The sequence below is a fragment of the Typopeltis vanoorti genome, unplaced genomic scaffold (genome assembly GCF_054136105.1).
Source record: "Typopeltis vanoorti isolate ZY-2024b unplaced genomic scaffold, IOZ_Tvanoo_1.0 HiC_scaffold_824, whole genome shotgun sequence".
NCBI classification, from domain to species: Eukaryota; Metazoa; Arthropoda; class Arachnida; order Uropygi; family Thelyphonidae; genus Typopeltis; species Typopeltis vanoorti.
In genome coordinates, this window is record NW_028328229.1 from 16,013 (window position 1) to 29,503 (window position 13,491).

A 13,491-nucleotide genomic window follows, 5' to 3' on the forward strand; every position below is an offset into this window, starting at 1 on the left:
CGCTACAATTTCCACATATAATTTGTAATACAGTCACAATCTTCCATGATATTGATGGGATCCGAAATCACAGCCTCTTGTTTGCATTGCGGATATGATATCCAGTCCGTCAACAATGCCGGCTATAAATTACATATGGAAGATACGAAAAATCAACGTTATTCATAGGCAGTAAATTCATCATCTGTTCTTTAATTTATTCCGTTTGTGTTCGAGATAATAGTTAGAAGAAATTCACCACTTGATAAATAAAGTTTATCTTGTTTTCCTAATTTGATCATGAATATAACGTCATGTATATTTTAAATGAATTCTGAATATCTAAAAACTGCCATGTTTAAAGTATAATTTTATTATGGATGAAGGAAAATAATAAATTTTAGATTGCATTTCAATAACAAAATAAACTTTGCTTTTATGAACTCTCACTTAAACATTTTAATGAAAGGAAACATAGGAAGGGAGACAAGACAGGGGAGGGTATTATTGGGCGGTTTCTTGTTTCTGTTCTGGAGATAGTTTGAAATGCAGTGGACGAATCTTCATCTCAGTAGTAGCAAGAGAATAGTAAGATCCTTTCCATGTATACCAGTTTATTCCACGAGCAGACCCCGTGTAATTTCCTTTCAGATAAAGTCCATTCAGATTCGACTGATGACAATTGGTGTACCACCAAGCACCTTGGCGACTTTTAGCACAGTTTCCTGAGTCTGGGTCGTTATCTCTGTCTTTGGTAGTAAACTTATATCCGTCATGCACGTGGGCAAAAGCATCACCTATGAAAACCAAACTTGAATAAAACACAGCATAACACAAACTGAACAATATCCCAGTCAAAATATTAGCTGGTTAGATCACTGATGTGATTTCGAGTTATCAGGTTGGTATGGACTCATAGTATAACTGCGATTAGTGTCTCATCGGAAAATTGTAAAAATAGCGCAGAAATATTGGCATTATATGATGAAGTATATTGATTAATGGTCTGATGATTTCGTTGTAAAGAAAACCTATGTAAATTATTCTTAAAAGTAATGATTCTTGAAATAAAAATTAATGGTACATGGTACATTAATAATGTTATTAAGAATTAAAAATATTATAGACGACATCGCACAACAATTTCCTTTCGGAGTGCATTGTTTATATGGCAGGTACTACTACTACCGTAAACAGCACTTCCTTGATAGTGTTGCAGAAGTACACAAAATGCAAGAGAAACATTATAACTTAGTCCCAACTTAGCACTTTATCATACATTATATACGTGCTAAATCATCTAGGACAATTGAAAACTGAGGAAGGTGCCAAAATTGTTCAGTGCTACATGTAATCAAAAAGTAGATTATTTGATTCTTGATCCGAACACTACAGCGCCAAACTATCAGTAGCTAGCAGTCTATAAAATTGACTTCAAACAAACTGGTGATGGAGGTATCCTAGAATGAAGACTGTTCTTATACATATCACTTGTTCCTGCTATTCCCATTTAACCTACCTTGACTGCTGATTCTATTCTAAGAATTGTTTCAGTCTATTGCCCTACACGTTGACAATGTGGCTCGATGTTTGGACTCTTCCTGCAAGACGCCCAGTGTCAAAAAGCTGACATGGTGAAAACATGAACCAAAGAATGTTTTTGCTCTGATGGCCGCCTAATTCTCCTGCTATCAATTCCATCGAATATTCGCGGGATCATGTGGAATGCAGCATCCACAGTCGATGCTAATGTCTTATTCGATCCCTGATCTCCGAGATGTTATTCTGTTTCGCTCTTCCACAATCCTTAAGGACATTTGCCGTGGTCTAACGAAGTGAATGCGAAGAACGCAATCCGTTATCAACACAAGAAGCTCAAGACGCTGCTACGTTGGTAGGTAATCACAATTAAATTAAAATTTTCAAGAAATTATATTCTTGTTCCATCGTTTATGAAAATGTAAACAAACAAAGTTTGCGTGCGAAATATCTTCACGACTAGGCTACTTGTATACAAAGACTAACGACTTATATTATTTGCCATAGAATCTCATAATGCTATGCATAATAGGAACGGCTGGTAATCTAACCGCTTTCAACCTTTATTCAGGTTTCATCAGTGTATGCGGCACCCAGAAGATATACCAAGGTTGAAGTAATGTAGAAGTATTCCGACTACTGGATTAGAAACTTTTATTTCATCCCGTGTTGAAGCTCCTTTAGTCCGAATGTTGGATTGTATCTACGTCTACAACTTATCAGGCATTCACCAGACAATCCTTTAACTGGCTCAGATTTGACAGAAGAGGATCACCCACCCTCAGATCTGATTTATAACATTTTCATACATTCTCAATTCGCTTGAAATCTGGGCATTATCTGTCCGGAAAGATAATTGAAGTATCTATGACGCTTGTGATCAACACTGTAGACCAGAAACATTTTGTCATAGTTGCCTAGAACAGCGTTTCTCAACTGCCGGGCAACTACCCGGTACTAGGTCATGCCATCAATTATACTGGGCTGCAAGAAGGTCTCCTAGAATTTGTAGTTTTAGTTTTCTAGGCATTCTTCATTAATGAAGAATGCCTAGAAAATCTGATAGTGGAAATATTGTTAGGAGAATGATATTCGTGAATGTGTCGAAAGGCTCAGAGCCAGAACGCCTAAATAACATCTGTGTAGCAAATGTCAGTGACCAACCCACTTATGTTTCAACATACAAGCATTCAGGAATGATCAGGAATTTTCAGACATCGAAATCTTTCAAATTTGGGAAAGGGATTACCACTGTTTTTGACCGGGCACAAGAATTGCCTTCAAGCCGATTACAACAATGAGCGGCGTATCCTGTGTTCTCAAACTTGAACGAAATAAGATCTGTTTTGCAAATGTCAGTGACAATCAGCAAGTAAGTATAAAGAAATGTTTTCCCCTTAAATTGAAGATAAAGGCAGTCTGTATCCGGTTCTCAAATCTATAATACTGAATACTGTTTCTTCGTAAATTCGCATTCCTGTGTGAAAGTACTTGTTTCGAGTGCCGTGATATTTTTAATGTCATAGGCCTACAGATTTAAATTTTATTATGAATAAGAGTTAAGGGTCTTTGATTAATTTTGATGTTAAGAAATCTCGTATTGAAGGTGTTTGACTCATCACGTAGTGAATCAACCACCTCAACCCTATAGAGCGATCTCCAGGATGTACAAAACTAGGGGAAACTACCAGCACACAGAAGAAAAAAGTCAGCATTCACTCGTAAGAACATGGAGAGCTATTTAAAATTTGGATTCATACAATGCCCTGACATGGATCAATTGCCACGGCTCCAATGTGTCATTTGTGCTACTATTCTGGGAAATGAAGATATGAAGCCATCGCGACTTACCCGACACTTCAACACAAAACATCCGATCTAGTCTACAAACCTATTGAGTTCTTTATGCATAAAAGAGATGAACTTAAAATTGAAAACAAAAATTATTTCCCAAGCTTCAACCAGTGACACTTCACTTCTTACGCCATCCTCTTTAATATCATTACAGATAGCTAAATGCAAAAAACTGTATTCCATCGGTGAATAATTCATTAAGCATTCTTTGATTGTTGATTGTAACGAAGTATTTGGCCAGTGTGCGACACGTAAAATGAAAGAAATCCCATTGTGAGAAAGATACACTTGGCGAATATCTGATATGCAGAAGATACAGATACGCAGCTCACAGAAAAAAATTAAAAAATTGAAATTGTTTTCACTGCAACTGGACGAATCTACAGATATTCAGAACAACAACATTTTAATTACGTTTGTACGATATATTGATCATGATGAAAATGACATGAACGAAGACAACTTAAGTGTTTCTGAATTACCTACGCACACTACTAGCAGTGAAATTTTCAAGGATTTAAATGGTTTAATTGAAGAGAGAGGTCTTGAATGGAAAAATTGCGTTGGAGTTTTTATTGATGCAGGTAGAAATTCAGGTTTCATCACTAACGTTAACCTTATGGCGGGCAATAGCTTATTGTCAACTCATTACTACATTCATAAGTAACAGGTGGCCTCCAAAAATGGCACCTAAACTTGATGAATTCCTATGAACTCCTGTCTCAATCTGTTAAAATCGTTAATTATATAAAACAGTGCTTTAAATACAAGATTGTTAAAAGTGTTGTGCGATGAAATGGGCTCTGATCATCAAAATCTTCTTTTCCATTCGGAGGTTCGTTGGCTGTCCCATGGCAAGGAAACTACAATATGCTACAACATTTCATTAGTCCAGTGATTGATAACTTATTTAAATGTAATTTTATATTTGTCAACATGCCACACAGTATATATTAGTGTATTTATACTCTTTATGATTACGCGATAATTAATTATTAATACTTATGTTAGTTTAATGTATGAACTTCAAAAAAAAAAAAGAAAAAGAAAGGAACTTATAAGTAAATTTGTTGGAACCGGGCCTTCGTCTTATATAAAACATAATTTACCTGGCCGCGGTCTCACAGAGGTTGAGAACCACTGACCTAGAACACGTGGTGGCGCACGTGGCCAAGATTTTGCATATACGCTGCGTAAATGACGTTTACGTACTTCATGACTGTTTCTAATTCAGTGGCCTGTGTGTGTCGTAAATATGTAAGTATTGTAATAATACGGTGAAGTAAAGCTAGTTCTTGAAAGTTTTTTTTTTCACTTTATAACCAACGACCGGAGAAAAAACTGGAGATCCAATTAGAAAGAATGTTAAAGGTACATAGCGCACGATAACAATTTGCTGAGAATCTCGATATGTGAGACCCTTGAAATTTCCAGGACAATAGCGTGGGTTTCGCCATACTTTTCCATTGAACGTGTACAGATGTTCATAAAGTATGATTTGTCTGATTATTATGTTCTCTGTTAATCTGTAGTGCACTAAGACGAGAGCGGTGGGTAAATTTAAAGGCAGATTTTTATTTTTTTTTTATTTATTTATATTTTGAGATGATACAAATAGCAGTTATTTATTTAATTAATTAATTGCTATTTTAATAATAAGCAATTAATTATATTAGATAATCATTAAACAGTTACTAATTATTACTAACTATTGATCGCAATAATTAATTAATTATATCATTATTTAATCAAATAATATTATTAAGTATTAATCATGTTGATCATAAAGGTATTAATCAATGAATGTGTAATGTATAAAGAGCCTTTGAGTTCTTTATTTTACTAAATGAAAGTGCACTTTTAAATATAATTTATAATTACATTCAGGCCGGCTGGTGGTGTGTGCGTAGTGGTCAATATACACAGGCACCACAGAAGAAAAGGGGCCTAAAAGATGTCAAAAAATATGAGATAAGAGTTCAAACGAACAACGAATGGTACAGAATGGTACATATAATTATGATTGTACGTCTTCTTCCGTTCGGGCCCCTTCAGCTCTTCCCCGAAACGAACAAATAAATTCTGAACTTGTATCCTGGACCCGATTATATCACTGTAATTTTTGATTAAAATTTACGAAAATATACCTAAAATATTCTTTATTTTTTGATGTCATAAATGAACTTATGATTAATTGTTGAGTTCCGTGTAAAAAAAAAATTGTATAAGCAGGACTAATCCGTAGTAACATTATACTGTAAAGCGGTTTTCATTTGTTTTTCATTTCCTGTTCGTTTTATTCACACTTTAATTAAAAAAAACTTTTTTGGAAAGGCGCCGAACATTAATCGCACACACAAGAAAAATACTGTGTGGCAGTCCTGATTGCATTAAACCAGTAGCCGTTTTGCCGTCTAAGTGTTCAGGTTAACCCTTGTTTATCTCTCTCTCTCTCTCTCTCTCTCTCTCTCTCTCAAGAACGGCCACAGATGATGTGAGCTGTTTTGTTTCTGGTATAATTAAAGGCCATTTGCCATGATCATCTAGAAATTGTTTGCGAAGAACCGGTGAGATCAGATTTGATCATTTATATTATCATTAACTGAAATTCGACAAAAACAGATGGAATAGGACCACACGGAAGAGAGTCCTATGTCCTATGAACACAGATGGATAGAGATTGCACTTTATATTATACTTCTTTGCAAGAACCATAATCGATAGGCAGTCGCGAGATGCTTTTTGAAAAGCAAGCACAGATAATAAACGGAAATTTAGAATCAGGTGAGGAACGAAGGCCTTACTGTATAACCAACATGAATATTTTCACTAAATACTTAGAGCAACTATAAAGATATGATGATGGAAATTTTCTGCAAATTACTGCTTCTGCAATAAATCTCAAACGGCCATGACAGCTGCCATGGTTTAAATATTTTACGCTTCTGAACTGTCATTTCAGAAACGTAATTTATTAGATTTCTCATAATTATGTACAGGGTCTTTGAAAAAGGAAACGCAATATAAATAACAGTAAGTTTTGAAACGTTTTGTAAAATTTTGTAAATATTTATAGTGAATAATTACTATACATATCACATGTCGTAATGCTCAGTTCATAAGCGATATAAGCGACATACTAACCAGCATTTCCTGAGTAGTTTTGAACGTGCAGGGTGTAGTCGGTTGCTTCATCACCAATCCAAAAGTGATCGTACAAAGCGAACCTAGAATTCTTTTCAAAATCTGTAAGGTCGAATCTGATGGAATTTTTTCTTTGATTTGTAAGAGCATTTATTTTGTCATTACCTGAAATTCAAGAAAAACAGTTAAACCTGAATTCCACACCTTTTTTTGTACTCCAAAACTTTATTTATACCCCGAAACATTTTGCATGGAACCTGTTATATGAATGCCATTACAATTTTGCTACATCGATGGTTAATTCAGTAATTGAAATTAATGTAAAAATGTCTTATTCTTGTTTCTTATACTGGTAGTTATATTATATATATATATATATATATATATATATATATATATTTTTTTTTTTTTTTTTTTTTTAGTTTTCGACATTGTCTCTGTTAAGACTAAAACGTTTATTCCAGCGATGCTCCAGCGCCATTATCCCGTCCCTGTAGTGGTTCTCAGTAAGATACCCTCTCTACAGCTGCAATCACCTCTCGATTCGAAGAAAAACGCTGACCAGCGAGGAAGATTTTTAGAGTTGGGAAGATATAGAAGTCAGTGGGAACCAAATCTGAGGAAATCGTAGATGTTCCAACAATTAATAGTGCAGATCCCTTGATTTTCCCATTGCCAAAACACCTTTTAGTGGCAGGTACATTGTCCTGAAGAAAGATGATTTTTTTAATCTGCACACCGGGTCTTTCCTCACGAATGGTTTCGTCTAGTCTGGTTAAAAGATCGAAATAATATAAATTGGTTATGGTTTGACCCTTTTCAAGATAATTAATAAAAAAATGCCCTTAGCATCCTCCCAAAACACCAATGCATATGACTTACTCTTCTTTGGAGCTAAACAACGGAAGTCTGTCCACTGTTTTGATTGCTGTTTGTATTCTGGTGTGTAATGGTGAATTGAAGCCTCATCCATAATAACAAATCGACGAACAAAATCAGACGTATTGTCATTAAACCCTTCAAGCACTGTTCAGAGATTTTCATGCGAGTGCATTTTTGTACGAGTGCGGCACCCATCTTGCGCAAAGCTTTTTCATTTTCAATTCTTCATGCAAAATATATCCTACACGTTCTTTTGAAATGCCTATAGTCTCAGCAATTTCAGGATTTTCACTCGCCGGTCATTCAATACCATTCCGTGCCCTTGGTGAACGATTACCCTTTTTGGACGTTCTTGACGTTGATCATCTTCAAGGCTGGTACGTCCACGTTTAAACTCGGCTTCCCATTTCTTAATTGTCGAAAACAAATCAGAAGAGTGCCCATAAACGTTTATGAACTTCAAATGAATTTCCTTTGGCAATAAACCTTTTTTTAGAAAGAATTTTATAACCACACGATACTCAATTTTATCCATTTCAAGGGATACGGACAACATTTTTGTTTCAGACAACTGCATTGAAAAATTACTTGATAGAATGACTTGCAATTTCATATCGATGCTTATGACAGATGTACCAACTTAGTAAAAAAAAACTTGCCGATAGTGTTGCGATTTATGGTCGAGGCCAAGGACATTTCAGACCACCCACATATTTTTGAATTCCTCAACAGGAGAGAAAATTATAGTTTTTCTTATCAGCTTCTCGGAAAGCAAATGATTGATATATCAGTCACTCTGTCACGCAAATTCTGATTATGCAATAGTAATTATCTACCACTCAGTGAAAATTAGTGATGCTATAAAAACATGTGTTGCTTCCCTGATCACTAATTGCAGTGTTTTGGTTTCTTCGGTGGGATAGCCACATATGAAGTAGCTTCACAGTGTCAGTCATAGAACTGATGATTCTTTGAGATGTTGGGCAGTTGGACGACTTGAAATAGACAGTCGTAGGCGAAAGTGTCACGTTGGCTTTTTGCTCGAGAAAGTATCCAGCACTGTGGATGCAATTTCAAGAGAAGGAAACAATTAGCAGGATAAGTGATAAAATTGCTCAATGGCTACTTCAATCAGAAGAACCAGAGCAGAGGTTATCAGGATTTATGATCAAGACTGATCCTCAAGAGACAAATCGTGATGTGTTATCAACTATCTTTTGAGGCTGTAGCGGCCACAGATGAAAACTTCTACAAGTAGACTGTATTACAAACGATCAATCCAAGTGGACTGTACAAAACGAGACCGGTGGTTCGCTTCCATTTATAACAAACTATCACAGAAATTGCCGAAATTTGGTCCATGAACATGCGAATTCGAGTACTGACCAATTGAGTACAGTTCTGTTTTCTGATATGGTCCGTTTTATGGCATTCAGAAATGGATTCTAGATGTTTTGGTATAGAGAATAAAACGATGAATATGGTACTATCCGTCTAACATGAGTGACAGGAGCACCTATCATATACCCACTATTTCTTGATAATTTTTACTACTTCCTAATCTTTCTTCTTTATAATCTTTTACACATTGCTTTCCCTATATTCCAAAATAGGAAGATATGAATCAATTAAAAATTTTCATATGGAAAAGTATGATAGCATAGGTAGAATATAGTGAAGTGATCTTCCCGAGACTAAGTTTATACTTCAAAAGCAATATTCACATAATATATATGACTTAATAATTGGTTTGTGTTAGTCCGTATGGAAAAGTCGAATAATTAACTGAAAAGCCGTCTTTCTTACCTAACCAGAAATCTTGGCGAATGTCTCCAAATCCATTTTTGTATTCTTCCCAGTCGCGGTAAAAGTTGTCTTCAGATCTTCCATAGTCTCCCCTTCTTTGAATAACCTGAAAATATAAAATCATATTCAATGTTTCTAAATTATACAGAACAAAAAGGATAATTTTCATATTTAACTTCTGAAGGTATTTTTTAAAATCATTTTTAGTGTTGAGAATATAATCAATACAATAAATTCGATAATATTCGAAACACGATTCTGTTATGAAAGTGGATCAATAACCCTGTCAGTGTCGACAAAAAAAAACCTTTCGTTAGAAAGAAATGGGTTCGATTTCCGTCTAGGACGCAAAGTATTGATATTTTTTCTTCTTCTCAAAAGAAGGTAAATTAGTTGATCTCATATCTAGGCAGCAGTTTTTAATCGCACAAAACAGACAAACTAATATCCTAGCCTCATAGTCTTAGTTCAGAGATGGTAAACCTATAGTGCATTGGAACCCATCGATAATAATATAAACGTATGCCTATTTATTCAAAACGTACTCACCAATAAACTGATTTGTAGAAACAAAAAAGCAAACTAAAACTGTAATTATTTTAAGCGATTTTATAGTTTCGTGCATATCTTTTGCACATTCATTTGTTTGTTCCTGAGGAGCCATACATTAGCAACATGGGTGCTAAGCAGGTTTTTGATGATACTCGTTCGCTACGGAGTTGTGCTTCTTTCGACCTTTGGAAACATTTCCACTTTTGTACTATTTCGAAAATTAAGCCTTGATTTTACATTTAGTTAGCCACCGCGCTTCAAAAGAAAAACAGACGGAGATAATAAGCGTGAATTCAATGAAATGGGGGAATATCAGTTCTTGTTTATAGCGAATCCGTCATTGTGCATTGTTTCTGTAAATATTTTACACATAATGAAAAACAAAATAATAAATTGTATGATCTTAATAGACACTATAAAACACAACATCAGATTAAAACAGAAGGAAACTGAAGTTGGTCTGAGGTTCGAATAGAATATCTGATTAAGAAAAATGAAGAAATCAAAAGAAGATGAAATATACAGTATTTATTAAAAGAAGTTATGAAAGTTTGGTAATGACAGAGGCGTCCTACAATATTGCTTTAAAGTTGGCCAAAATGCGGAAGACTTTCTCTGATAAAGAGGAAATTGGTAAGCCTTGTCTCCAAATATTTCCAACATGTCTTGGTGATAAAAATACGAAAGTAAAGTAAACGAAATTGTGCTGTCAAAGCAATTAATTAAGAAAAGCATCGAAGAACTCCCTCACGATGTATCCCACAATCTTACAGGCTTTGACCGTGTTTGTACTCTCTTTCCTTTAACTTATAGGAATCTGCTCACTCACTGATGTAGCTCAATAATGCATTTGTACAAGAGTAATTGATGATAATTTTAAGGTATCTGAAGAAATTATCAATCATAAATTCGTTCATGGAATAAAAAAATCATCAGGTGCCTAGTAACATGCAAATGGAACTTATTGACTTGAAAACAAATTCGCTATGGAACATGATGCTATTTGATGAGCTACCCAAATGCCAAATGAGTCCGACATAATTAATTTCCGGCGATCATTACCCTGTAAGCTTTTTTCAGAATTAAGAACATTTAAACATAGTTATATCTGTCAATTCGGAACGACATACGGATGTGAAAATAGGAATTTTTTCAGCCAGAAAATTGATTAAAAAAATTAACTCGCTATTGACTGACTCAAATTTGAAAAATTCTCTGTTGCTCTCAGTGACTAATTTAACTAAAAACATTAAAAGCTTGTCTAAATCAAAAACAGACTCAAAAGTCTCATTACGATAAATAAGGTTTATGTTGTTTTTATATTAAATCAGTATATTAGGTCTATATTAAAATATTCTATATTAACCTATTTTTACAGAGAATATTTAAGGGTACAAGAGTTGTATGGCTTATCTGAAATCGTACGTTGAAAAAATAAATAAAAATCGTGCATAGATCGTGAATGATCGGCTATCCCTGTCTTAGTTGCTTCGGCCATATACCGTAAACAAATTAAATCATTATGGAATAATCAAAGTTCCGGTGCGGTAGCATTTACATCTCACTAAAAGTTTCCTGGCAAGTTTTCATCTTTTTCTCCTGGAGGTACTCGGTTTTTTTTCTTCTCCATTGAGGGGCACGGTTGTGAGCATCGGAAATGTAAATGAATCAAGCAATAGTATATAATCGGTTTTGTCTCTCAACCGCTATACCCAGTATAACAAACAGAAACATCCACCATTTTTACTTCCGAACCATTATATGATAAATATTCCCATCCATAATAAACATTGATGTTGGAGACCCATTCAAAACTCTAGAAATTAAATAATTAATCAAAATTCAAAGATTAAGTGGATATTGAATACCACATTACCAGATAATTAATATTACAGCTAAAGATTTCGGTTTGCAGGATGTTGTAATAGATCAGATGTTCACAAGGTCGAAAGCGGTTATTCCTAAGAATTGTTTTCAGGAGGAGAATTAATATTAGATGCTCAACAGGACTGTGTAGACGGAAAATAACCTCCACTTCAAACTTTAGTGAGGAATAGATATTAGAGCGTTTAATTAACATTGTCTGCGATTACGGAAGTCATGGAATTAGTTTGTTTAAGACGGTCACAAAAAAGGTCTCGGTATCTTTTCTTAATGGATACGTGCAAATATGAAATTATAGAGAAAATGGAGAAAAGTAGAAATTAATGGAGAAAAGGTTTGAAATAGATACATAGCTTCTGTAGAATTAAAGTCTCGCTAAAAGGTAATTTACACCAATCCGCGAAATTCATCTATTACCTAGTGGTAATAGATATTCCGTAATAGAATACACTATAGCAGCCTTGAGAGCATACGCACACCTCTATTCACGATTATATTGGCTGAATTAAAGAAAGTTTTCTTGTCTTAGAGTTCAATGCCCGTTTGCTGTGGACTACACAAATATAAAAGAAACACAACATATACCAGGGCTGCACAAACATAAAAGTGCAAGTCGAGAATTGGCTATTGTAGACAGTTTCATCAAAAATCGGCATTTATCCGAGTAGTAACCTGTATATCATTGTTTCAAATATCAAAAGAATATCTAATTGGCCATATAATCATTCTATAATCTGAAAAATATTTATTTTAGCCACTCCAAATTGAGAGCTACAAATGAAAGCCTTCCCCAGACGATGTTTTGTTATTTAACGGGCTTCTGTTCTCAGAGAAATATATTGAAGAACAATGTACACGGTTGCATATTTTCGCGTAAGTAGCTAAATTAAATATAGAGTCCTATTGCAATCGCATCTACAAAATCATTTTAGCTCTTTGAGATTATATTCAATTTTTCTCAACTTCTGAATAAATGCTCAAAATAATTTATAATTATTCACAGATTATAATTGTAAAATAGTGATGAAAATACAAACCGTCCATCCTCCTCCATCAGTACTCATATCACAATAGACATCAATACTTTCGCTAATCATACGACTTCGAGGCCACACCTTGTATACTCCACTGTTTTTATGTCCTCCATTTAATATATCTGCACAGTCTACAGGTTTTGATGGCACGTTTTTCCAAATTCCTATAAAATGAAATGCATTTATCAATACATTGCATTTATGTGAACCCTTCCTTAATAGTTTGGGTTTAAATTTCGTAAAGTGTGTCAGCATGATACTCCAATACGACATTAACGCAAATTTTAATCCAGATAGTTTATCAGTTTGGAGTATTGTAATGAAGAGTTAGTGAATACTGGCGATATATTAATTAAAAATAATATTTAAATTATACTATATGAAATTTAAATACAAATCTGTATTTTGGATCAGAATTATGCCGCCATATTTAGTTGTCGATTTCTTGACACATTTTGTAGGCGAATATGTTAGATTGCACTGCAAAATGTTCATTGTATACATGTAAATGTTTATTCGATAAACATATTAACAGTGACTTTTAGATAACCAGGCATTTATCGAGAAAGGCATGATTATCATCCATTAATCATCATAGACGTCATACCTGTTATTTGAATCCATTAACACTACAGCACTTACGTCCTCCAAAGCCAATCCATTTCACTCACGCATAATATAAGAGATAAATTCTAGTTTTCACTACTTTCTTAACTGCATTAATTTTCCAGTTTCCAAAAAGTCCTTTCCCCACTCTGCATAAACTTAGAAATCCTACCTGCTAATATATTATATTGTCGTTTCTGGCGATCACATC

General features: G+C 34.4%; 1 protein-coding gene across 1 annotated transcript; it reads right to left on the reverse strand.

The window, feature by feature from the left end:
* Positions 1 to 329: 329 nt before the first annotated feature.
* Positions 330 to 12,947, reverse strand: LOC150092071 (techylectin-5A-like). The gene is made up of 4 exons (XM_090415333.1): positions 12,678 to 12,947; positions 9,205 to 9,310; positions 6,517 to 6,681; positions 330 to 776 (listed from the first exon to the last, which is right to left on the reverse strand). The coding sequence occupies exons 1-4, from the start codon at positions 12,945 to 12,947 to the stop codon at positions 484 to 486; spliced, it is 834 nt and encodes a 277-aa protein (XP_090271459.1). The 3' UTR covers positions 330 to 483.
* Positions 12,948 to 13,491: the final 544 nt, after the last annotated feature.

What these genes read in the sequence shown, in the direction of transcription:
- LOC150092071 (XM_090415333.1), bottom strand. Translation starts at nt 12,947, where the DNA reads ATGTCGTATTGGAGTATCATGCTGACACACTTTACGAAATTTAAACCC. An exon ending in CTGATGGAGGAGGATGGACG is followed by an intron (nt 9,311 to 12,677) that starts GTTTGTATTTTC and finishes TTATATTTTCAG; the next exon opens with GTTATTCAAAGAAGGGGAGA. An exon ending in TCGCCAAGATTTCTGGTTAG is followed by an intron (nt 6,682 to 9,204) that starts GTAAGAAAGACG and finishes CTTGAATTTCAG; the next exon opens with GTAATGACAAAATAAATGCT.